This window comes from Dipodomys ordii, unplaced genomic scaffold (assembly GCF_000151885.1).
Source record: "Dipodomys ordii isolate 6190 unplaced genomic scaffold, Dord_2.0 Scaffold27, whole genome shotgun sequence".
Taxonomy (NCBI): Eukaryota; Metazoa; Chordata; class Mammalia; order Rodentia; family Heteromyidae; genus Dipodomys; species Dipodomys ordii.
The window spans coordinates 3,391,231-3,417,739 of NW_012267243.1; the positions used below are offsets into that span (position 1 = coordinate 3,391,231).

Genomic DNA, 26,509 nt, shown 5'->3' on the forward strand with positions numbered 1-26,509 from the left:
CTAGCATTGAGCACAAAAAATCATGGACTGAGCCCAGACCCTGAGTTTAAGCTACAGGACTGGCGCGTGTACTCATGCACACACACACACACACACACACACACACACACACACACACACACACACGGTGTGTCTGTTGAGGGTGAGCCCCATCTGTGGCTTGCCCTTTGCTTTTCCCTTCCTCCACTTCTTTCTTTCGCTCCACCCAGTCAGCTCAGCAACAAGCCATTTCCTGCTGGGCACAGTCTTCAAGAACTCATCGCCACTGAACCAATGGCTGCAGAGGAGAGGAGCTGGAGTTGGGCAGGTAAGAAGGGCAGAAGAGCTGGGAAAGCTTGAGAAGATTCTTATCCTTGGGCTGTGGGGGTCTAGAGAGGAAAGGGACTAAAAGAGTAGTCAGAGTAGTCAGAGCTTTCTGTCCACCTCGAAGGAGCCCAGGGCTTCTGAGCATAGATTTTTTTGGCAAGAGTTTGTCATCATCCATCTATTACTTATTTAAGTCTGCTTTCTCAGACTCCTTTGTATGCCTGGAGCAAATGAAAGTGAAAGCGTGGCAGGTTTGCTGCCTGCTTTCTTCAGGGGCTGCTGCTACACTCATGCTCTCCCAGGCTGCTCTTTTCTTCTTTGCTCTTTAATTTATGCCTGTCTGCCTGCGATCAGGTAGTAAGTCACCAGGACTGTCCACTCAGACACTTTGCTTCAACAATTTCATCGCCAGACAATCCTGTTTATGTTGTAAAATTCATTAGACCTTACAAATTGTGGCTTTGTGGAATTTGTAGCTGATGCAGTAATATAAATGTTCAGGTAATAAACTGGCTGCCGATGGCTCATGCCTCAAATCCTAGCTACGCAGGAGGCAAAGATCTGAGGATCACAGTTTGAAGCTGGCCCAGGCAGGAAAGTCTGTGAGACTCTTATCTCTAATTGGCCACCAAAACCAAAACTAAATCAAAACAAAAGCAAGAAAAAAAACCACACAAAAGTGGAACTATGACTTACCTGGAAGATCATCAGCCTTGAGTGAAACAACTAAGGTACAGCGCTCAGAGTCTGAATTCAAGCCCCAGAATCAGCACATGCGCGCGCGCGCGCACACACACACACACACACACACACACACAGAGCACACACAGTTTAAGGCTATCTGATGACTTAAATCTACAGTATCTAGAGCTGGTTGAGGGTAGATAGACTAAAGGTACATGTCCAGCTTCCTGTTTGAGTAATATTTACACAAACAGTGTAAATAGTGTTCATAAAAATCTTTTTCAGTGAGGGCCTAATATTTGCTGCCCATTGTATTTTAGCGTACTTTACACACAGGATCATATTTATTTTGATTTTTTCATTTCAAGAAACAGAAAATTAGGACTCAACAACCTAAGATTATGCAACCAGGAAGTAACAATCAAAAGCTACACAACCTGGGGCTCAAACTCAGCACTCACTGAGGTAGGAACCCACCACTACTTTGAATTGAGGTACAAGGTCATAAAAAGAATACGTGAGATAATCAGGCACAAGAACAGACCCTGATGGAGATTTTTAAAAATGCAAATGAACAAAAACCATGGAATACATTTTTCCTATGAGTAAAGTGTTGCTTGTTTTTTTAAAGCCATTACCTGATGGTAAGAATATGTTTTTCTCTTTCTCTTTTTTATTAGCATGTATTAACTATACAAAAGGGCTTCATTGTGATATTTCCATGTGCAATAGTATAAGAAAATAAGCTGAAAGAGGCTGAATTTATGGTATCATTGGAAATTGCTTAATTTTTTTTTTTTTGGGTTGGTCATGGTGCTTGAACTCTGGGCTTGGGCACTGTCCCTGTGTTCTTCAGCTCAAGGTGAATGCTCTACTCCTTGAGCCACAGTGCCACTTTTGGGTTTCTGGTGGTTAACTGGAGATAAGAGTCTGATGGACTTTCCTGCCCAGGCTGGCTTTGGACCGAGATCCTCAGATCTCAGCCTCCTGAGTAGCTAGGATTACAGGCGTGAGCCTGTAATTCAAATGTAAGCGGGAATTGCTTAAAAATTTTAAATTAAAAAATCATTTAAACAGTTTAACAAAATGAGTACTAGAGATTTGAAACTTCTTCTCTGAGGGGGGTGGGGATTAAAGAAAAGGAGGAGGATAAGTGAACAGAGGGATGGTGGGTAAATACAGTCATAATACTGAATGTACCTAAGTAAAAACAGAGCTAGGAAAGTTGAGAGATAGGTGGTTATGGGATAGATGGATGAGAGAATCATGGAAGAGATGCCACCGATCAAGATGCACTGACATGTGGAATTACAATGAAATGCCTTTGTACAACTAAAGGTAATAACAAGATCCTTTCCGGTTCACAGTGTGATGATTGAGTTCTCAGGTGCTTGTGTGATGTGTACCTCTCTCAAACCTTCTTAGGATGTAAGCACATTACCGGTCTGAGGTAAAATAAATAAATAAATAGATAGATCATAAGTAAGTAAAAGAAAAAAAACAGAACAAGAAAAATACTGTCCAAATATTTGGGGAAGTCAGTCTGTGATAGGGAAATGAAACAAGCATAGGATGGCAGATTGAAACACCATTAAAATGTTTGAAAACTGGTTTGCTGGTGGCTCATGCCTGCAACTCTAGCTACTTGGGAGGCTGAGAGCTGAGGATGACAGTTTGAAGCCAGCCTGCACAGGAAAGTCCATGTGACTCAACCACCAAAAAGCTGGAAGTGGTGTTGTGGCTCAAGTGGTAGAGCACTAAAGCTCAGCGACAGTGCCCAGGCCCCGAATTCAAGCCCTAAAGCTGCCCCTCCCCCCAAAAAGTTTGAAAATGATTTGCAATAACTTAGGGAATTATAGTACAGAATTAGCTTGAAGGTATCAGAATAAAAGGTTCCTTTATCCTGGTATAGAGCACAATCCCAACGAGATCCCAACTCTTAAGAAATCTATAGATATGTACTGAATATTACTAGTGGCCGTTTCTGGTAGTAGGATTCTAGAGTCATACGTTCATAAATATTCTGTAATTTATAAATACCATAATAAATAGAAAAGGTAGCTAGCCAAAAATGACTTGTGAGATTCCGCTATGCCCCTCTCCCCCACCCCCCAATGCCACGATTTCCAAGTGGACTCCCATCAAACCGAGCCCATGGCTCTTCCTCAGACAGAGAACCCCACTGGGCCCCCAGAGGCCACGTCCCCTTGACTGTGATCCAGCCCCAAAGCATAAACGTTTTCACTTTCTCGAGGGGGAAACAAAAAAGAAGCAGAAGGTTGTCACCACCGGCGCTGACCATCATGGAGACGCAGGGTGCTCAGCAAGAGGCCTCCAAGCCTTCCAGCCGCAGCGATTCCATGGCAGAACCCCGGCTTTGGGTGATCCAGGCTGTGCGAGAGGAGGACGTGGATGGGCTGCGGCGGCTGCTGGAGGGAGGAGCCGACGCCAACGAGAGCGACGAGTGGGGCTGGACCCCGCTGCACAACGCGGCGGAGTGCGGCCGGCAGGACCTGGTGGAGCTTCTGCTGCGTTATGGCGCCGAGCCTGCGCGCAGGAAGAGGAACGGGGCCACGCCCTTCATCGTGGCGGGCATCGGCGGCCATGTGCATCTCCTCCGGCTGTTCCTGTCTAGGGGCGCGGATGTCAACGAGCGTGACTCGAATGGCTTCACGGCCTTCATGGAGGCCGCCTGGCACGGCCGGGTGGAAGCGCTGCGGTTCCTCTTCGCGCAGGGAGCGGACGTGAATGCGAGCCGAGAGACCCAGGAGGACCGCAGGCCCCTGAGGGGCGGCGGGGCCACGGCGCTCATGGACGCGGCGGAAAGGGGCCACGTGGAGGTGGTGAGGATCCTCCTGGAGGAGATGGGGGCCGACGTCAACGCCCGGGACAACATGGGCAGAAGCGCCCTGATCCACGCTCTCCTGGACGGCGGCGAGCAGGCGGAAGCCGTGGCCGGGCTCCTGCTGGACCACGGGGCTGACGTCCGGGTGAGAGGCGAGCAAGGGAAGACGCCGCTGATCCTGGCGGTGGAGAAGCGACGCCTGGCGTTGGTGCGGATGCTTCTGGAACAGGACGCCTTGGAGATCGATGACACGGACCACGAGGGCACCACCGCCCTGCGCGCGGCCGTGGAGCTGGGAAGCCGGGAGATGGTGCGCGCCTTGTGCGATCGCGGGGCCAGCGTGAGCTGCGGGGATCTGATGAGGATCGCCAGGCGGCATTACGACCAGGCCCTCGTCAAGCTTCTCCGCGAGTACGGGGCCCAAGAACATGTCCACCCTCCTGCGGAGGACTGGGAGCCGCAGAGCTCACACTGGGGAAGAGCCCTGAAGAGCCTCCACCGGATATACCGCCAACCCATCGGCAAGCTGAAGATCTTCATGGTGGAGGAGTATAAAATCGCGGACACGTCGAAAGGGGGCATCTACCTGGGGTTCTACGAGGGCCGAGAGGCGGCTGTGAAGCTGTTCCCCGAAGGCAGCCCAGAGGCGCGCCAGGAAATGGCCTGCTTGCGAAGCTGCCGCGAGAGCAGTCACTTCGTGACGCTCTACGGAAGCGAGAGCCACAGGGGGTGCGTGTACGTGTGCATGGCCCTCTGTGAACAGACCCTGGAAGAGCGCCTGCAGGGGCGCCCAGAGGAAGGCCTGCAGAGTCGGGAAGACGCCCTTGCCCCCAATACCCTACTGTCGATCTTTGAGGCTGTGCGAGATTTACACGTGTCTCATGGATACACTCACCAGGATCTGCAGCCACGAAACTTCTTAATAGGTGAGTCCTCCCCTTGGTCTTCTTTATGCTACTGTGACAGAAGACCACCGACGGGGTAGATGATTGAGAACAGAGGCTAGGAAGTCCAAGAGCAGCCTAGCATTAGCAAAGGTCTCCTTGCTGTGAAAGAAGGAAGGACCAGATAGTCTCAAAGGTGCTTTATCACAAACCCACTCTCTCAAGACTGCACAGATCCGTTCCAGAGGCCTGATTAACTTTCAAACAAATACGATGTTATTGTTATCATTAAGGTGTTATACAGAGGGGTTACCATTTCACAATTCAGGTAATGTGTACATTTCTTTTTGGACAATGTCATACCCTTCCATCAGAGGTGATCTTAACTGCTACCAACAGCTCCTTATAAATCTGGGTACTTGGCCCTAGAAACTGAATGAATGAGGAACTTGTTCATCTATTTTCTTTATCCTTTTCGATTTTCTGGCCTGGAAAAATATGAAATGCATGTCCTTCTCTTGGCAGATACCTAGGAGATCAAATAAAATAATGAACACAGCAGTTTTTGAGGAGAAAATAGTATTACTCACCTTGTAGAGAGACGATGAATTGTATAGCATATCTAAATGAGTTGACTGTCACATCATGGATAATGTGCATTTTCGTGTACCTCTGTAAATTATTCCTTAGATTCCAAGGATGCAGTTCGCCTGGCAGATTTTGATCAGAGCATTAAGGGGACTGGAGATCCACAGGAAATCAGGAGAGATCTAGAGGTAATTTTTGCAATCTAGATTTCTTTTTCTTCTGTTTCCTTATTTGTTCGTTACTTTAGTTTCTAGGGAAAACTAAAGAATGTCTTTATTTTAAAGAGGAAGGGGAGAAAGATCTTTCTAGGTTTCCGGTCTTTTCCACTGTCCTCTCTTGCTATAGACTGAAATGTTTCCCTGGGTTTCTTTTGTAGCTGAGTTTGCAAGCTGCTGAGAAGAGGTAAAGGCAGGATCAATATGCAGTTGCCTTTTGCTATGACTCCTTTCTGATTCTCCTCTCTCTTTCTCCTTTCATTAGCTAAAGAAGTAACTAAATTGAGCCTGTATTATCTCTTCCAGGAAATATTTCCAAATATCTCCTATATTCCTCTGAGAGGTATTCTTTTTGCCTGAGAGTAAAGTAAATGGGATTTCTTCTCCCACTCTATTCAGCTCTCTCATGTGCTGAGCTCTGAGGAAGGCTAGAGCTTTTCTGCAATGGGTGAGATTAGAATTAGTCCTGGACTTGGAAGAGATAAACCTTGGCCAAAATAAGTGAAGATCCTGAAATAGCTGTTAAGAGGACAAGGGGTCTGGGCATACAGACTGAACCCTCAACTACCCTCTATTGGGTAGTTCTGTTCTAGACAGTAACAAATAGGTAGGGGCTTTGCACCTACCATGCTGGCTTCTTGGTTGGGTGGCTCCATATTTCCACACCTCTCTTATAGATATTTAGTATTGATGACTCCTATGCCAATCCTTTATCTTTCCTCCCTGCGAAGGCCAGCCTTTATATCTCATCCAACATGCACAAGTGCTATTATCTGCAGCCTCATGTAACCCTAGACCCAAAGCCCCAGTTCCCCAGATAGTACCAAGACACTCTCCTCTGTAAACACTCTCCTCTGATTTATATATACTCTCTCAGGGTCCAACTCAAATCTCTTTGGTAACAAGAAGTTTTTTGTTCTTTTTTTTTCTTCTACTGACAACTCTGGCCCAGGATTATCTGTTGTTCTATATAAGCCCAAACCACGTACTGCATTGAAGGGGCCTCTGTGTACAGATCTGTGTCTTCTCTCCTTAACATGCTGGCAGACTACATGAGATTTTTCCCCATCTTTCACTTGTACAAAACCAGCATCACAACTTCTCTGTTCATTACTTTTATATAGCTGTGATTTAAAAAAAAAAAAGCACCAAGAGAATCATTGATTGGGGGAAACATTTTGATCACAGTTTCAGATCATCATGGCAGGGAGGGTGTGGCTGAGCAGATTGCGTCATGGCAGACAGGAAGTAAAGCAGAGCTAGAGTAGGAAGGCGCTGTGTCTCTAAGGATGTGTTTCCAGTGACTTATTTCCTCCAACCACACTCTGCCTTTCACAACCCCACCACCTCCTGGAGTCTGTTTAAATTTCAGGCTTTCAATGGATTAAACCATTCATTAGTTTAGAATGCTCATGATCGAATGGTCTCTAGAAACAACCTTCACAGATATACCCAGAGGTGTGGCTTTACTAACTTCTTCAACATTTCTCAATTGAATCAAACCAAATGAATGGTTGTACTTTCAAGGTTACCCAAATAGAAAGGTATGTCATAAGCACCTTTGTGGCTTTTGTGTAGGCCCTTGGACGGCTGGTCCTCTATGTGGTAAAGAAAGGAGAGATTCCTTTTGAGACACTGAAGGGTAAAAATAATGAAGAAGTGGTTCAACTTTCTCCAGATAAGGAGACTGAGGATCTCATTCGCCACCTCTTCTATCCTGGGGAAAACATGACAGACTGTGTTGGTGACCTGCTAGGTCATCCCTTCTTCTGGACATGGGAGAAGTAAGTAAGACTTGAGTGTGTGTCACAGTTCTCCACAGTGGAGAAGGTGCAATTATGCAGGAGGGTTCAGGGCTGGGGATGAACAGATCTAGGCTTTTCTGTCAGCTCAGTGTATACTGGCTATGTGATTCAACCTCCTGGATTGTTTCCTCTTCTGAACTGAAGGAAAAGATGGCTGCCACTCTCATCATGAAGAATTTTTGAAGAGTCTTACTTCTCAAAAAACAAAAAACAAAAGCAAAATATAGAAGGGTGTTGGTGGCTCATTCCTGTCATTCTGGGTACTAAGGAGGCTAATATCTGAAGATTATGATTCGAAGCCAGCCCAGCCAGGAAAGTTTTATTCTCAGTTAACCAGCAAAAAGCCAGAAGTGGAGCTGTGGCTCAAGTGGTAGAGCACTAGCCTTACCAGTAAAACCCAAGTGCAAGGGCAAGGTCCTGAGTTCAAGCTCCAGTGTTGGTGCAAAAATAAAATACAATAAAAATCAAAATATATCTGTTTCTTATTTCTGAAAGAGTGGAAAACCCACATGATATAACCCCTGTTGTCACTGTATTTGATTCTGGTGCCTTGCATCTTGTATATACATTTTTCTAATTTGGGGAGGGGAAGGGAAATAACAAAATGCTGAAACAAGGATACAGGTTGACCCATTGTAATAATGAGATGTACAAGACACTGTGTTGAAAACGAACTTTACAACTTTGGGAAGTGGGAGGGAAGAGTTGGGAAGGTGGGGAGGGAAGGGATGGTAGGAGACAAACAAAGGAGGGGGTAACAATGCTTGATAGGAAATGTACTCATTATGTTACTCATGTAACTCTAACCCCTATGTACAGTATCTTTACAAAAAAAAGTGTAGGAAGAAAGGAATGACCCTAATTTTGTCATCTGCAGTCGGTACAGGACACTTCGGAATGTGGGAAACATATCCGATATCAAAACTCGAAAATGTACAAGTGAGATCTACAGGCTACTGCATTCTGATCCATCTGTATCTTACAGCTTTGACAAGTGGACATCTAAGGTATGAACAATTCCTGTGGTCTGGGAGTTCTTCCAGGAGAAGGGTCTGTCATAATGTTACTATTTTCAATTTCTTTTGTACCATTTTGTACCAATATTATTTTGTACCATTTTCCTGTTCTTTAAGCAAGAAATGAGTGAGATGATTTTCCTTCTTCTCTCCTTGTTATCTTTTTTGGGGGGGAGGGGTGAGGTATCCAGAACTCAGCACCCCTGATAGACTCTTTCTCAGGCTTCACCTTACGCTGGCCTTTATCTAGCCCATAAACCTTTCCGTCAAACCTGGCCAAGACTCCTGTGATCATAAAGGACTGTGATCCTTTGTGAGGGCTCAGTCCAGAGACAGTCTGGTTGCCTCTGCTGCCCACCAGCAGCTCAGCTCTGAGGAGCCACACGTAAGAAGTACATTCTGTTGGATAGCACACACACAAAGAAGAGGTGATTTCAAATTTCCCCCTTCAAGAAAAGTCCACTTAACTTGAACTAAATAGTAGAACTCTATGGAGTCAATCATCACCTTAATTTAGTCTTCACTATCACAACTCTAATTATTATTAATTAGCAGACATCTATCAAGTACTGATTACATATTAGAGCGATGTGAAGGCCCGGGCACATAAATTAGGATACACAGGAACATGTGGCACAGAAAGATCTACAGAAATTCAAAGCCCGAGGAGAGAATCCACAAGCTTTAGTCCTTTGAAATCAATACCTTTCCTATCTTTGCTGCTTGGCTTCTGGTTCTTATTATGTGTTTTCTTTCCTTTTCCTTTCTCAACACTACACAACATATATATATATATATATATATATATATATAACATATATATATATATATATATAATTGTTCGTTCAATACCCCTTTTCTTTGCTAGCTCCACCTTCTATGAGGGAGGAGCCCCTCAGCTGTCTTGCTGCTGACTGTATCCCTGGCATGGTGTAAGTGTGCCATGACTCTTTGCTCAATGATTGTGTATAAAACTCTGGGTTAGACTTTAAGCTTATAGAAACAGATAAATATAAACTAGAGCAGATGACAGCGACAGTTAACAGGGAGAGCTAGACTACTCTGTGGCAGATAGAGCTCTTAGGACTGTGTATTCGATCACATTTAGTCCTTACAACAGCTTCTGTGGCAATTATCTCTATTTTGCAGATGGGTAAGCTGAGTCACTGACAATTTTCCCAGAGGCACATAGCCCGTGAGGGATGTGGCAGGCCTGGGTGCTGGGAAGTATAGTCATGTGCTGAAGCTAGCCACTCCACAACGTTCTGATGCCATCCACTCTACCAACTCATGTAATCCCACAGGAAACAGAGATTGAGCAATAATACTTGAAGAATCCAGGATAGGACAGCCGGAGATTGGCTAGGCTGACAACAGAACCCCATTCAAACCCAGTTCATGGATTCTTTCCTTTAAGTATCACTGAGCTATGTTACATTTTGACTGAGTTCCAGTCTTACCCTTTAGGCTTTGCTTTTCTGTTGATGTCAGTGACTTGCCCATTTTTGAGGTTGCATAGTTGTTTTGAGCAGGTCTTGAACCTAAGTTTTGTAGAAGTCACTCCTACGTTTGCTTTTGGTTCTGCCCTATCATCCGGCTGCCCACACTGCTTGGCTCCTCTTGCATGCCATTCTCAGAGCGCACCCAGGCAGTCTCATGCGGGGCCCACACTACGGTGAGCCCAGTCTCCAGTCAGATACCTTCCCAAATGGCTCTGGTTTCAAGGTTATTGTATCTGGTCCTCTGATCCAAAACTTTCCCTACAAATGGGAAAGAGTGATGAGGTTGTCCTGGGGTATCAGAAGAAAGAGGAAACGAGCAGCCTTTTAGAAATAGACTAAACAAACAAACACCAACTCTACTCACTCATGCTACTCACTATGACAAGCTTTTTGTCAGAGGAAATATAATTGTGCATTTACAAAGGGGGTCACAGGGATAAAAATGATGTATACTATAATGAACCAGTTTCCTAATGTAGCAGATTGTGTGTGTGTGTGTGTGTGTGTGTACACTGGGGCTGGCTTGAACTCAGGATCTGAGCACTGTCTCTGAGATTTTTTTTTTTTGCTCAAGGGTAACATTCTACCACTTGAACCTCAGTTCCACTTCCTGCTTTATTTGCTAGTTAACTGAAGATAAGAGTCTCCTGGACTTTCCTGCCTAGGCTGGCTTTGAATCATGATCTCAGCTTTCTGAATATGTAGGATTATAGGCATCAGCTACTGGTATCTAGCTGACAATGATTAAAAAACAAACAAACGGTTTAATATATTTAATCTTGTATGGAGACTATGCACTTAGACAAAGATGTGTATATCATGGTGTATATCATTTACTTTAATTATTTTCTATTATTTTGTTATATTAATTAGTAAGGGGTAATACATATTCAAATTTCTATTTTGCCTTATGGTATAGCACCATCAAAATTTATGTTGTACTGCTGCCATGTTTTGTGTAATGTTCTGTTTTTTAGATTGATAAGCATGTTATGGAAAAAATGAATAAGTTCTATGCTAAAAAAAATGGCAACGTCTATCAGGACATTGTGGGTGATCTGTTAAAGTGCATCCGGAATTTGGGAGAACACATCGATGAGGAACAAAATAGAAAGTGAGTATTGTTTTCTTTCTTACAAATCCAGTGTAGAATGAGAACATTTAAAAATCCAATTCTTGCCACGTTCCAGAGGCTTACATTTGTAGTCTTAGGTATTAAGGAAGTTGAGCCCCAGAGGACTGAGTGTTCAAAGCCAGCCCAGGAAGAGATTTCATCTCCAAAACAATCAGTCTAAAGCCAGCCTTGAGGTATGACTCAAGCGGTAGAGTAAGCAAACTGCACAAGTGTGAGGCTTGCGTTCAAGTTCTGGTACCAGAAAAACAATCCAACTCTAAATTCCTATCTGTGTGGAAAAAAGAAAATTAATTTTGATAAAAACCTAAAATATTCTTCTTTTCTGTGGTCTTCAAAATTAATCATGGACATGTCAGAAGCTCTCACCTTCTTTTAGAGTTTTGGCTGGGACCTACTGAACAGAAGTAGTGACTTTTTATGTGAATAACACATAAAGGGTAAAGAGAGCATAGAGCTACGAAAGTCACAGTAGCATGCTAGTTAAATCAGCTTTTGCAGCCAAATCCTGCAAACTCACACAGACATAAGAAACCTTGTAATGCAGGGATTTTGTGGGGAGGAGAGGGGAATTTGAGGAACGTACCCAAGGGGCTTGTAAATTGTATTGTTTACAATTTTATGAATGAAAAATAAATTTCAGAAGGATTGAGTGGCCAAAGATTGCACAATTAGTGATGAGTGTTGCCAGATTCCAAACTTCTTATTAAACCTGCTTTAGGATGAGGGTATGGCTCATGTGGTAGAGTATCTGCTTGGCAAGTGTGAAGCCCTAAATTCAAACCCATGTACTCTCAAGAAGAAGAAGAAGGAGCTGGGAAGGTGGCTCAGTGGTAGAATGCTTGCCTTACATGCATGAGGCCCTGGGTTCGATTCCTCAGCACCACATAAGCAGTAAAAGCGGGAAGTGGTGCTATGACTCAAGTGGTAGAGCGCTAACCTTGAACTGAAAAGCTGAAGGACAGCGCCCAGGCCCAGAGATCAAGCCCCATTACCAAGTAGGAGGAGGAGGAGGAAACAATTCACAGTAGACAGCAGAGGGTACTTCTGGGCCATATGGTATGAGGCAGGAAGCAGGGGAAAAGAGCTTGGGACAAGTATGACAAACCATTTGTGTTTCTTTCAGGATAAAGGAGACAATTGGAGATCCATTCTGCTATTTTCAGAAGAAATTTCCAGATCTAGTGATCTATGTCTATAACAAACTAAAGAACACAGAATATAGAAAGCATTTTCCCCAAACCAACAAGCCAGCCCAGCCTCAGTGTGTAAGAGGTGTCAGGGTGGGTGAGCCCTGAGTGCTGACAGTCTCTCATGCTCAGGGAGATAATGATTAGCTGTGTAGTTCTTGATAAGTTGCAACTCTCTGGGCCCAACCAAGCTGTTAGTTTATGAAGGATCAGCCAGATAGCTGATGTGTCTTTCTGGCACACTGTGTTCAATATACATTTATAACAAAAGCAAGCAATGACACTAGTCCATTTTAGTGGACCAGTTAGCTTCCTGACTGGAACTAGAAGGGAAATCGATGATTCCTTTTGTCAACGCATGAAAGGAGTGAGTGCCAACACCTCAAAGATGGCATGTTTTACAACAATTATCTCAAGCAATTTTTCCAATAGCCTTGCAAAACAGAATTGATTATCCCCATCAAAGAAACAGAGGCTCAGAGAGTATGACATTTTTTTTTGCCCCAGACCAGATAATTACTATTGAATGCTATATAAATGGATGTGGTTATTGTTATCTTCTAGTTGGACATTTTTAAAATTTAATTCAAAGTTCAAGATCTTTCTGATTGGAACCAAAAGAACATGGCAGAGGGTTCCAGGAAGCTCATTCATTTATTAACTCAACATTTGTTGAGTATCAGTAGAAGTCTAGGCATTACTTGCATGACTTTTATTCCTTTACTTTCCATGACTTTTATTCCTACACTGGTTTTCTATGCTCTCAAGACAGTAATTCTCAACTGGGGGCATCTGAAAACAATTTTGGTGTCACAGATGGGGGCTGGAGGGAATGGCCCTTCTGGCACTGAGAAAGAATGATGCAAACAATGATGTAAGTAGTATGCAATGAGGTAAACAAGACAATGCTACAACACCAAATTGTTCAGTGGTGCTAAGGTTAAGAAAACTTGTCTTATGAGCTCAGGACTCCAGACCATGGTGTCTCGAGCAGTGACCAGGCGCATTTTTTCTACTGGGTTTGTAATGAGGCTTTGCCATCCGATGTCCGTCACTAAAAGATGTCCATCTTCACAGCATTCTCAGTGCTGTCTGTAGGTTACTGATGTAGTACCCACAGCCACATCAGAGCATGCTTATCTCCACCTCATGGTTTTGGTTTCTCCACTGAAATGGAAGCTTCTTAGGGCTAAAGACTAGTTTTTGAACTTATCTCTTCACTGCTCAGTAAAATAATTACTCTCTCTCTCTCTCTATCTCTCTATTTCTCTATCTATTTTTGTTCCAGACTGGGGCTTGAACTCAGGCCCTGCACACTGTCCCTGAGCTTTTTTGCTTAAGGCTGTGCTCTATCACTTGAGCCATGGCTCCACTTCTGGCTTATGATGGTTAATTGGAGATAAGAGTCTCATGGACTTTCCTGCCTGGACTGACTTTGAATTGTGATCCTCAAATCTCAGCCTCCTGAAAAGGAGCCTGTTTACAGGGGTGAGACACTGGTGGCCAGCTGATCGATATATGTTTACCTTTATAAAGTCAGCACTATTCTGACACATTCTGGTGTTGAGGGAACTAAGGTTAGAAATATTTTGATTTATTGTAATACATATTGTGAGAAAGTATCCCTGTCTTCATCTGAACAGATTTTCTGGTGCTAAGTCTGATGTTATAAGATTTATCATTGTGATAGTTAAGATAGAGTTTTGGAATGGGAATAAAATAGTATCAGTTTCTTTCTGAAAAGAGGTGTCCCAGGGATGGACAAATGGGTGTCAATGGATGGAATTAAAATGTACTGGAAGAAATGAAATGTTTTTAATAAAAATGGTTTTATAAGGAGTAATATTTTTTAAGGTTTTAAAATTAAACTTCGGTAGTCTGATTTGCAGTGAATACCTGCATTTGTCAATCAAATGTCCATGTGAGAAGCATACTCAATAAAACTTTGAGTCATATCAAGTCTGACTATCTTTGAGTGACATTTCTACTTTGGACACTGGTGGTACCTATGATAGAAAAACAGAAAACATTAAATAAGCATTTCTAGCATAAGTTTTAAGAAAGGACATCTTTGTAGTTCAAAATGTTAAAAGAAGCCTAGCTTCAGCCTTCCTATAATTCTGGAACACTGTAGGCCTCATGTGTCCTTATAGAGAGAGAAAGGAGGAACTGTCACTTACCTTCTGCTCACATTCTCTGAAGTTTTCTACTGATAGTCATAAAATATTTCTCATTCAGAGAGAGACAGAGAGAAAGAGGGAGAGAGAGAGTGAGAGAGAAAGAGAGAGAGAGAGTGAGAGAGAAAGAGGGAGAGAGAGAGAGATCTCCCCTTTCCCTGCTAGGTGAGTACATTATCAGAGAAGAAAGTTGCCTTTTAAGTCAAGAAGAGAATCCTGAAATCAAATGAGAAAACCAAAGAAAAACAAGGAGCCAAATGGTCATCTTTGATCTTGGACTTCTAGTCTCCAAAACTGAGACATAAATGACTACTCTTTTGGCCACCCAGACTATAGCATTTTCTTATAGCAGTTCAAATTTACTAAGCCTACCACCTGGAGTGTTTATGACTGTTTTTCTCTTACCAGCAGAAACAGAAATATTAAAGGAAAAAGAAAAGGATAGTACAATCTTCATCATCTGTGTTTTTCATTTGCATACTTTATGACAGCCTCCTCCCATCTGGCTTTCTTTCTCCTGGTTGGTGCTCTATTACTTGAGCCATGCTCCTAGTTTAGCATTTTGATAACTAATTCAGTCTCAAGGACTTTTCTGCTTAAGATTGAACCTTGATCCTCAGGTCTCAGCCTCCTGTGTAGCTAGAATTACCTATGCCTGTCTCATTTGCATATATTAAAACTTGTCTTTTGAGTGGGGCACTAGTAGCTCATGCCTGTAATCATAGCTACTCAGGAGGCTAAGATCTGAGGATTGTGGTTCCAAGCCAGCTGAGCAGGAAAGTCTGTGAGACTCTTATCTCTAATAAATTACCAAAAAGCTAGAAGTGGTGCTGTGGATCAAGTGGCAGAGCACTAGTCTTGAGCAAAAGAAGCTTGGCGACAGGGCCTAAACCCTGAGTTCAAGCCTCAGAAAAAGCACAGCAAACCAGTTATCTTTTGATCTGTACATTTAAACTAAGAACAAGAGATGGTAGCTGCCAGCACAGAAAAGGAAGTGGGGAAGGAAACAGGTCATTGGATTTCTTTTTGAGGCTGCTGAAAACTATAAATGGGATTAGATGTAAATAACATTTGCTTCTTTGAAGCATTTAAAACCATAACAATATTACATTAGTCACTAAGATTGACCTGTTAAATTTGATACAAGAATCTTGAATGGGGGGCTGGGAAGGTGGCTCAGTGGTAGAGTGCTTGCCTTGCATGCCTGAGGCCCTGGGTTCGATTCCTCAGCACCACATAAGCAAAAAGAAAAAAGCCAGAAGTGGCACTGTGGCTCAAGTGGTAGAGCGCTAGCCTTGAGCTGAAGAGCTGAGAGACAGCGCCCAGGCCCAGAGTTCAAGTCCCATGACCGACAAAAAAAAAAAACCAAACACACACAAAAAAAACTAACCATGCTTGTATGGGGCTGGGAAGGTGGCTCAAGTGGTAGAGTGCTAGCCTTGAGCTGAAGAGCTGAGGGACAGCTCCCAGGCCCAGAGTTCAAGCCCCACGACTGACAAAAAAAAAATTCTGTAAGATGACTTATAATAAGCCAGTAAACATGTTTGGAAGTGGCGCTGTAGCTCAAGTGGTAGAGCGCTCGCCTTGAGCTGAAGAGCTGAGGGACAGCTCCCAGGCCCAGAGTTCAGGCCCCACGACCGGACCCCCCCCAAAAAAAAAAGAATCTTGAATGGGTTTGTTAACCACAAAAGGATGACTTCTAAACAAAGATAAATGTAAACCCAGGTAATTTCACTTTCCATTTCTTGAAAATTCTCTCTTCTCCGGGAATATTAGATAGGTGGATTTTTTATTATATGTATTTTGTACAATAAGATAATCAGGTGGAATTTATTTAGCTGTTTCAACAGAGACCCAAGGGGAGTCACTCACACAAGGCAGAAGGCTTAGGATTCCAAGGTGTTAAATCCTCAGCCACTCAGTTCTCCAGAAGGTGGAGGGCAATGCCTGAGTCAACAGAACAGTATTTCCCCATCCTTGGTATCTGAACACCAGAGAAACCCTGCAGGGCAAATCAGGTCACAGCTCCTGTCCTTATCTACAATTTGTTTTAATAATCTATCTGGAAAAGGCTGACTAGAGCCACAAAGGGCAAAGTCCTCTGTGTTCATTTTCAGTGCCCACTTTTCTCCAACAATGGCATGTCTGTGATGTACATTGGTAGTTCTCCACCCAGGCTGCATGTCAGGATCATTTGTATTCATCCCATGCCAATGGGGCCAGAACTTTAGGTGAGCCCCAGGCTCCAGATACTGGAAGTCCAGTATCTGACCTGCCATATAAGAAGCTTAAAAGCCACTAGCTCCATCCTCAATGACTTTTCTTAAATCCCTGGATAGTAGAGGGGTCATAGGGAAAATGGTTGTTCTCCGGAGTAGAGAGACAGGCAGGCAGATACAGAAAATCACCACTTACAAGGGGGGAAAGCTCACTTTCATGGGAACACGTATTGAAATCGACAAGTTGCCGGGAGTCTGTGGGGAAATCTAGGGATAAATACGGAGGAAACACTCCATACTTACTGAAATTTCCTCCTGGAGATCTACGGTTCTAACAAGAAAGATCACAGAGAAAAATATCAGGGTCTTATGGGGAAGAGGAAAAACAATTGTTTTGAAATGTGTCAGCATCATTTGTTCTTAAAAAAGACCTGCCCTCAAGAGAACAAACTATATTTACTAGAGCCCAACACACCAAAGTTTGGTCAGAGTTGAAACAACCTGGTAGAAAGAAAATATTCAACTATGGTTCTGCAAACCAGCCTCTTCTACTAAGGGGGTGAAAATCTCAACAACGACAGACTGACTAAAATTACTAACACAGCTCACAGTTTAGGAGAATGAGCTTACTGAAAGCCAAATATTTCATCACAGGGAAGGGATGGTAGGGGAAAGACAAAGGAGGAGGTAACAATGCTCGATAGGAAATGTACTCATTACCTTACTCATGTAACTGTAACCCCTCTGTATACTATCTTTACAATAAAAAAGTATTAAAAAATCTCATCACAGGAGCACTGATTTTTCCTCTTCCAACACTTTAGGGCCACATTATTAAAGACCTATGTGCCAATTTTTCTTTTACCCAGTAGATGAGGTCCAATATTTAACAAGAAACAACTAAAAGGCAGGAAACACAGCGTGAATACAGAGAAACATCAGAAATAAAGCCACATATTACAAGGATATTGGAAGAATTTTTTAAAATTATGACTGCAGTAAGGACTTCCAAAGGAAAAAGTAGATGATGCATTGTACATTACCCAATAGGGTAATGTAAGCAGAGAGACATTTTGTAACAGGGCTGGAGGCATAGCATCTGCTTAGCAAATGAGAGCCATTGAGTTCAAATTCTAGTACTTCGAAAATGTAACAAAAATTATGAATGCTTTGAATAGACTCTTTAGTAGACTGAGTAGAGCTGAGAAAACTATGAGCTTTGAAAAGAAATGTATTCAGTGACTTACTCATGTAACTGTAACCCCTCTCTAGAACATCTTTACAATAAAAAAATTAAAAAATAAAACTATGAGCTTGCCAGTAAGAAATTAATATTTTGAAAGAGAAAATACCCTGGACATGTGGAATTCTATATACTCAAAGAATGAAAATACAAGCCATAGTTTGGAAGAATATTTTCCAAAAAAATTGATAAAGTATTTTTATACCAAAACATGAAAATAAACTCTAAAAACTCAGCAACAAAAAGTGACAAATTTGATTAAGAAATGGATGAAAGGACTGAACACTTCTTAAGATATACAAATAGTGGCTTGTGCTTGTAATCCTAGTTACTCTGGAGGCTGACATCTGAGGGTTGTGGTTTCAAATTGGGGGAACGGGGTAGAAAAGCCTGTGAAATTCCATCTCTAATTACCAACAAAATGTCAGACTGAAAGTATGGCTCAAATGATAGAGGCACCTGTGAGTGAAAACACCTATGAGAGCATGAGACCTGGAGTTCAAACCCAGGCATGGAGAGAGAGGAGAGGGGGGGGAGGGGGAGAAACAAGATCCACAGATAGAAAAAAGCATATGAGAGAGAGAGGGAGAGCGAGAGAGAGGGGGAGGGAGGGAGGGAGAGGGAGAAACAAGATCTACAGATAGAAAAAAAGCATATAAAAATGTTCAGGGAACTGCAAATTAAAACATCAATGACACCAATGCATGCCTATCAGAATGGCCAAAATCTAAACTCTGGTAGCACCTAATGCTGGTGAAGATGTGGATTGACAGGCACTCTTATTGCCAGTAGTAAGGCAAAAATGGTACAGTCACTTTGGAAGACAATTTGGTAGTTTCTAAGAAAACTAGACACATTTTAACATATGATCCAACAATCACACTATTTGGCATTTACCCAAAGGAACTGAAAACTTCCGTCTAACCCAAAACCTGAACATGGATATTCATAGAAGTTTAATTCATGATTGCAGAAACATGCAAGTAATTAAGATGTTCTTTAGTATATGAGTGGATTACAAATTTATACATTCAGACACAAAATATTTAGCTGAGACATGGGAGACATTAGAAAAGACATCAGGGAAATCTTAAATGCATATTGGTATGTGAAAGAAAGCAACCTGAAAACATTATATATGTACTGTAGAGTTCCAGTTGTGTGACTGCAAGGAATGGCAAGACTAGGAAGACAATAAAGAGAGGCGTGGTTGCCAGAGGTTGGGAGTAAAAGGAAAGATGAATAGGTGGAGCAGCAGGAGCTTCAGGGCTGTGAAATGATTCTCTATGACTCTATCATGTCAGATATCTGTCCTTATACATTTGTCAAAACCCATAGAATTTACAATGCCCAGAGTGACCTTTGGTAAAGCCTGTGGACTTTGGGTGGCAATTGCGGTGAGAGACCATAACAGAGGAACCACACAGCACAAGGTGTTGACAGGCGGGAGTCGAAGCCTACATGGAGACAAGGAGTTTATGTGTGCTTTGTACTTCCTCTTCCTTTCACTGTGAACTTGAAACTATTCTTAAAAATGAAGACAAAGCCAACAAAAACCCTCCATGGATTCCAATGTGTAAGCAGGTTAGAAAAGCTACAGTTCACAGTTACTTATAGAAAGTCAGAGTCATGGTTAATAGTGGGGACTTTGGAGACAGGTTTTTAGGGGGTCTGATCCCAGATCTTCAGTTTCCTATTGACTGTGAACTTCCAGATGCTTGTTAAATTGATCTTCTTACTCACAAGAATATAAATAATATTGTATACTTCTGAGGCTTAGTAGACAGATTAAATAAGATGATACATGCAAAGTGTTAGTAATTGTCTTGCATATAGGAAGTAGTCAATAAATGCTAGTGATTACACTGTGTAATCCTATGCTCGTCCTGCACTACCATTCCCTCATTTATGTAAGACTTACTAAACCAGTGTGTTCTGGAAACCTGCTGGGCTCCCTGTTCACATCCAGACATTGGTGAGCTCCTGTAGTCTCAGCTGTCTCCTAACACCTCCTACTCTCCCCCATCCCCTGCTCCTGAGACCTGTCAGATTGCAATCCTTCCTTCCCACTGCAGTTCAGGCATGGCCCATGGGGAGCATCTATGACTCTAGTGTGGACTATCTACATTGGCCACTCCTCTTCCAGTTGCTACACCTGATTGTGTCCCCACCCTCTCCATCCTGATCTCTGTCCCCAGGACAGATGGGTCGCATCAATGAGCCTCCTCACTCTTGGGCTGAGAAGTGAGTTGAGCCAAGGTAAAGTCTTAGCAGGAAGTCAGCTGGAGAAGAAAGATAAGGTCTGGGTATTTATTTCTCCAGTTTCTTCTTTTCAGGCATTTCCAGGGCTATGAAAGTACCAGGAAAGAAGTCCTAAAAGGAATCTTACAATTCTTTCCATCTTACATCAGTTACTAGGCATTCTATTTCCAGGGTCTCAGGCTGGTCTTGAAGCCCCTCTGTGATCTCTCTCTCCTCCACGACTCTATACAACCACACTTGTGCCTTTTAAATGGTCCCTGTACTAACCAACCACAGGACACCCTAAATTGAGAATGTCATCCCTTTGCTGTTGAGATCTTCTCATGTCCTCCTGCTGCTTCTCTCCTTCCTCATCATCTCTGTTTTCAGCATGAACAGTAGCTAGAGGCAGAATCATAATGCCTTTCAGAAACAACTGCTCTTAAGTTTTAAAGATGGGAACATCAAATGCCCAAATAGACTGACTCCTGTCGGATCAGATCAGAATCTCCTAATTGGAGATTCCAGTTTTACACGGAGCTTTCTGGCCTTTCCTCAAGTTGCCCAGATAATTTGTGATTTCCCATCCCCCTGCTCCTTTCTGTGTCCCTTTGGGCATTGTCTTCACTAACTTGAAGAAACTTAGCTCCCCTGCATTCTCAGGAAATCCAGAACAGGGCTGTAGAGGACAGGGTTGGAGGAAGGCTACCTCTGCTCCCCACCCCCACCCCGCCCGCCACTTAAGTAGATGCCTCCCTTCAGTCTTGCTAGGACTCATCTTGTTCCCTGTTCCAGTGCTGAGTATCCAAATCCCAAGGCATATCCCATTTTTTGGAGGGTTGTAAGACCAAATATCAGCTAAACTGAATTTCAAGTGAGCAACAAATACTGTTCTCAGTACAAATCTCCCTCATGCAACATTTGGAATACTTATCTAAAATATTACTCATTGCTTATCAGAAAGAAAATCACATTTAGGTGAAATGTTGTATTTGTTTTATTATTTTAATTGATAACTGCACGTATTTGTGGGGTACAGTGTGATGTTTCCATACATATCTACAATGTGTTTGTGATCAGATCAGGTACCCATTGCTTCAACCATTCATTTCTTTGAAACATTCCAAAGTAGCAGAGTGCCAGTATTGAGCAAAAAAAGCTAAGCAATGGCACTCAGGACCTGAGTTCAAGCCTTGGTATCAGCACATGAGCACACATGTGCACACACACGTATGCATACATATATGATTAAAAAATGTATCTGTTGACCATACATACCTACTGTGCTATACAATATTAAAGTTTATTTATTCTATCCTATTTGAGTACCAATGTACTGCCAACCATTCTCTCTCTACCCACACCCCTTTTCAGACCCCTGGCAACCAATATTCTATTGCTTCTTTTTCTCCTTCTCCTTCTCCTCTCTCTTTTCTCCTCTCCCTCCACCCCCCATTCTTCTCTTCCTTTATGCTAGTACTGAGGCCCGAACTCAGGGCCTTGGTGTTGTCCCTTAGCTTTTAGGCTCAAGGCTGATACTCTATCACTTGAGTTCCACCCCATTTCTGGGTGTTTTGCTGGTTAATTGAAGATAAGTGTCTCATAGACTTTCCTGGTGGACTGGGTTCTACCTGAAATCCTCAGATCTCCGTCTCCTGATTAGCAAGGATTACAGGCATGAGCCTTCAGAGCCAGGCTACTGCTTACTTCTCTGAGACAGCCTCCACATGAAATCATATGATGGTCTCTCAGTGCCTGACATTTCATTCACTATAATGTCTTCCAAGCTAATCCATGTTGGTGAAAATTGATGGTATTTCCTCCCCCCACCCCCACATAGCCACTTATCATCTTAATTGTGTCTCCACACTGATTGTGTAGCCACCTGAGCTATATAGCTTGGGCTGGTCTCAAACGTTGGCCATCTTGCCTCAGCCTCCTGAGTGCTAGAATTATAAGTGTACACTATTACTCCCACTTACTGCCTTGTTACTGAAAAATTGAAATGCCTAGATGGGGTACATGTATCTAAGAATTACTTCCATGGAGAGAGAAAGAGAAGTAAAATGCAAATATTTACTGAAGAAAAAGATAAGCAGAGCTTGTTAGGATACCACCTGGGGTGTTTTGTGCAGGGGTGAGTAAGGTGTCTCTAGTAGAGAATTACACGACCCTCAAAATCATTGGACAGCCTATAGGCCATAACAGTCCCCAGACCCAGTCAGAGGCTCCACATGGCCTGCCCAAACTCTCTATGCTCCTTTAGCCCCTCTGACCGGGGGTGCCCATTCCAGCACATACCTCTTGGGTCCAATCAGTTTGCTGTTCACATTGCAAGTCTTCCAAGGGGAAATGAGCCATGATGTGATGTCCAGGGGCCCGCATGGGAGACTGCTCAAGGCCACAGTGATACGATGTCTAGAGGCCTGCATACTGGACTGCTCAGAGCCATGGTGGAGGGTAGAGAACCTCTAGGGGAGGGGCCTTTGCCTGATTGCCCCTCAAGGCTCTATTTCTGCTATTCACATCTTTCCCTACTCATCTACTAATGGAGATGTCTGTATTTTTACTCACTGAGTCTAGCAAGTCTATAACTCTCCAGTCTTTTTTGTCTGTTCTCACTCCTACCACCCTAAACCCACATCCTGGCACAATCACAATTCCCAAGGAAAAAGCACCAGTTAAGGATCCCTGATTTCCCTCTGACATTTATATGAAATAGCTTTCAGAACAGAATCTCAGCCTGGCACCATGAAGAATCACAGATCTTAAAGCTGCATGCCAGTTTTCTAAGTCTTGGGTGACATCTGACCTTTTTCTTCCCTTCATTACCTTACCTGAAGAATGAGGTTTCTGGTTCCTCTTCCTGCTACATATTCAATGGAAGGCTGCTATTTTCAAAGTGTCTATTAGAGCTCAGGATGAGTAAGTACTTAGAGAAGCAGAAGTCTTGTTTGTTCAATATTAATTGTAAACACATATCATGAAAATCTTCCAAAAAGCTGGGTGCCAGTGGCTCATGCCTGTAATCCTAGCTACTCGGGAGGCTGAGATCTGAGGATTGCAGTTCAAAGCTAGCCATGAGACTCTTATTGCCAATAAACCACCAGAAAACCAGAAGTGGTGCTGTGGCTCAAGTGGTAGAGTGCTAGACTTGAGCTGAAGAGCTGAGGGACAGCACCCAGGCCCAGATTTCAAGCCCCATAACCGACAAAAACAAAACAAAACAAAAAATTCTCCAAAAGACCAGATTTGTGATATGCTGACCATTCTACCCCCCACCCCACAACGATGTAGTGTTTGGGAGGAAATGCCTTGGGTCAACTACTTCCTAGTGTTCTAGGAAGCTTAGGGAAAAGATGGAAAGAGACATAGCAACCATTGCCCCAACCTCCAACTATGTGCCTGGCCCTGTACTGTGCACATGACCTACATTACCTCAACCCAACAACTCTAGAAGGTGTCTGCCAACTGTGATTTCACGTGTAAGGGTACTAAGGACTTTGTAAGGGTAAGAAATTTGATAGTAATTATAAAATTACTCAGGAACAGAGATAGGAATTAAAACCATTTTTCCTTATAGAAAACCTTGAGGTCTTAAAGAATAGCAGCAGGGCCTCCTACTTTGAACTCTGGGTCAGGGAAAGACTCAAATTCACATGATGGGATTGGCTCTCTGTAGTCTCCATCCCAGCAGCAAATATTAATGTCTACTCATCTTTTGAACTAGAAATGAGCCTGAAAACCCTCTGGGGAGCAACATACTCTTTTCCCTGTATCCCTTTCCTTAAGCAGAGGATGGCAGGCCCATGGTAATGAGTATGGAAACCCTTTATTTTAGCTAATGACTTGCAGCTCTGGTTGAGTGGCAGAGGTGAGAACTAGCGCCCTGAAGGGCTGTGCATACAGCTGTCCCCCTTTCTCTAGGGACAATACTCCGGTCAGCGGGAGACCCTTATGAGGAATAGATGTCTTCATACTTCTGGCAAAAGGCGAGACTTCATGTCACTCCCATGAGCTCATTGGAAAAGGTTGGTCTAATGATGGAAGTAGATCTCTCAGCTTTCTTTGAATCTCTCGGTGATGCTTTATTCTGCATGGATTCTATGAACTTCCTAAAACAAAACAGACAGCTCTTAAAGTTCATATTTACTAGACTATTAAAAAGTTCCACCAAGACTTATCTGTTCAGGAGACTGAGATCTGAGGATCACGGTTCAAAGCCAGACTGGGCAGGTAAGTCTGAGAGACACTTAGCTCCAATCAACCCACTAAAGCCAAGAATGGAACTGTGGTTCAAGTGGTAGAGTGCCAGCCTTGACTAAAAAAGCTAAGGACAATGCCCAAGCCCTGAGTTAAGCCCCATCACCAGCACACGTGAACACACATGTGTGTGCGTGCACATAAACACACACACACACACATTTACATCAAGAAAACGTATTTTCTCTGTTGATCTGGTCACAGTGTTTCATTATTTTCTAGTAATATGTCAGTATAAACTTCACATCCTATTTTCTTTTCTGTATTTGCAGTACCTATCACAATCCATTTATTCCGACACTTAATCCATACGTATGGGCAACTGATATCTGCATGCTACTGTGTTCAATACTGAAGGTAGAAAGAGAAACAATGTGGAATCTACTCAATCAAAGTATACAGCTTATGTCTATGAAGGGCAAAGCCCTAGGTGGCTGTTTGTCACTCTGTTAATGCCAACTGGATTCTCATCTAAGTCATATTTTCTATTCCATTTTCACCACATTAGATCATTATTTTATAACAGTCTCCTTTAGCACACTGAAGAGACTATCTCTGATATATCTCAGGGTTGGGAAAAGCAGAGATGCATGGAAGAGCAGAGATGCCCTTGCTCTCAGCCACATCTTATTCAACATGGTTCGTCCTGCTGTATCTGACTGTTACCCCATTCCCTTCCTTGATCTTTCCAGGGGAATTGGTGCCAGGGTGTATTATTCTTACCGGCAAAGGTTCTGTCAATGTTGGGTGGCTTCCTAGAGATGGTTTGCTTCCGTTGACTTGATTACTTACTCTCTTTTTTGATATGGGTTGAGTTTTGTCTAGGAAAAAAAAGGGATATCAAATTATCACCATAGCAACGAAATAACTAGAATCCCACTATTGCCAGGTTGTTTTTTTCTTTAGAGATAACAATGGCCAAACTTAATACCCTTCCTTCAGAACAGACTTTCCCATGGACTTAGTATCACCTTCTTGCCCAAGAGCGTAAGACCTCTGAAGCTATGCATTGTCTTTTCAAGGCAGAGCGATCCAGGCTTTCCTGGTTTGTTTCCCAGGTACCACCACAGGCAAATAATGTCAGGGGTAGTAATAAGTTCTTGTGGGAGGGACAAGTCTCGAAGCAAGTCTGAGCAGGTGGAAGAGCTAGTAAGGAAACCCAGCCTGCCATTCACAGAGGCTGCTATCTATAATGCGAACCTTCAAGCAACCTTTTGGTGGTACTCAGCTGTGGTTGCCATGGCCCCTGCAGACCTTCCCAGAGCCCTAACTTAGCATTGTTTCACCTTGATGCTTGTGCAGAAGTGAGATAGGCTCACTCAGAGTTTGGCAGGCTGGAATGATTCCTGGATTTTTCTACCATTGTTCTACCAAGCACAATGGCTCCACCTTTTCCACCTTATGCTTCTTGCTGTTAGAGCTGGAATTTGTGGGAAGTTGGGAAACAAAAAGAGTCATTTGGAATACTCTTCCTCCAGCAATACAGGTCTATTGGAAGGTACAGCCAGGGTTTCATCTTCTTAAAAGTACCTGGCCCCATTGGAGGATACTGAACAATCCTTTCCTAACTACCCTGACTCTAGAGGCCGCAGGCCAACTTGATTCTACATGTAGGAGTGTCAGGACTTGAAGTGAGGACTCTGGAAAATTTATCTCATCTCTCACTGGATGCTTGAACATAGCAGCTTTGAGGAGGAGGACTTTCTGTCTCATGCCTATCCTGGGACAGGATTCAGCTGCATGCTAGATGGTCTAGCTTTTGGTTGGGTGAAGTTGCTAGAGGAAGCTAAAGAGAAATATAAAGTGACAGAATCAGAGATCATAATACAGAGTTGGTTGGAAGAGCTGTGTGGGAGAATTAATCCAGAAGAGATTTCCCCTCCAGGAAAGGGTTGGAAAAATAAATGTCAAGTTGTTGTACCACTTGTTTATATTTAGAAACACAACTTGTATGCAGCAATATTGTTTTGTTCCCAAGACAATCTGGATATAAAGGATATGAGGCCCATATATATAGACCCTGGAAGTAAAAGCAAGGAAGTAGGAGGTGGACACCAGAATCACAAGACCTTCAGGCTGCCTGGGTTCATGGGCCAGGGGTCATGTTTCATAGAGACCTCCCCCATCAGGGTGCAAGACAAGCTGACATTCCATGCCTATGAGAAACAGCAAAGCAGTACCCCTGTCTTCCTCTCCAGG

The 26,509-nt window shown here is 43.1% G+C and overlaps 2 protein-coding genes across 4 annotated transcripts in view; one reads left to right on the forward strand and one right to left on the reverse strand.

Moving 5' to 3' along the window:
• The first annotated feature begins 244 nt into the window (after positions 1–244).
• On the forward strand, positions 245–13,486 carry Rnasel (ribonuclease L (2',5'-oligoisoadenylate synthetase-dependent)). Of its 3 annotated transcripts, XM_013015413.1 has the most exons (7): positions 245–307; positions 3,245–4,761; positions 5,410–5,495; positions 7,101–7,306; positions 8,205–8,334; positions 10,823–10,959; positions 12,104–13,486. In XM_013015413.1, exons 2-7 carry the CDS (start codon positions 3,294–3,296, stop codon positions 12,273–12,275), a joined length of 2,199 nt encoding a protein of 732 aa, XP_012870867.1. In that variant the 5' UTR covers positions 245–307; positions 3,245–3,293; the 3' UTR covers positions 12,276–13,486. The 3 variants fall into 3 exon arrangements, 2 of the variants coding, with proteins under 2 accessions (XP_012870867.1, XP_012870865.1); XM_013015411.1 differs by lacking the exon at positions 245–307 and having other exon boundaries at positions 2,803–4,761; XR_001175030.1 differs by lacking the exons at positions 245–307; positions 7,101–7,306; positions 12,104–13,486 and having other exon boundaries at positions 2,803–4,761; positions 10,823–10,840.
• A 12,539-nt stretch (positions 13,487–26,025) lies between these two features.
• Rgsl1 (regulator of G-protein signaling like 1) overlaps positions 26,026–26,509 on the reverse strand; it is a 54,419-nt gene continuing 53,935 nt past the window's right edge. Inside the window, exon 20 of the mRNA XM_013015511.1 lies at positions 26,026–26,096. Coding sequence (XP_012870965.1) covers positions 26,026–26,096 — 71 coding nt within the window. The remainder of the gene's footprint in view (positions 26,097–26,509) is intronic.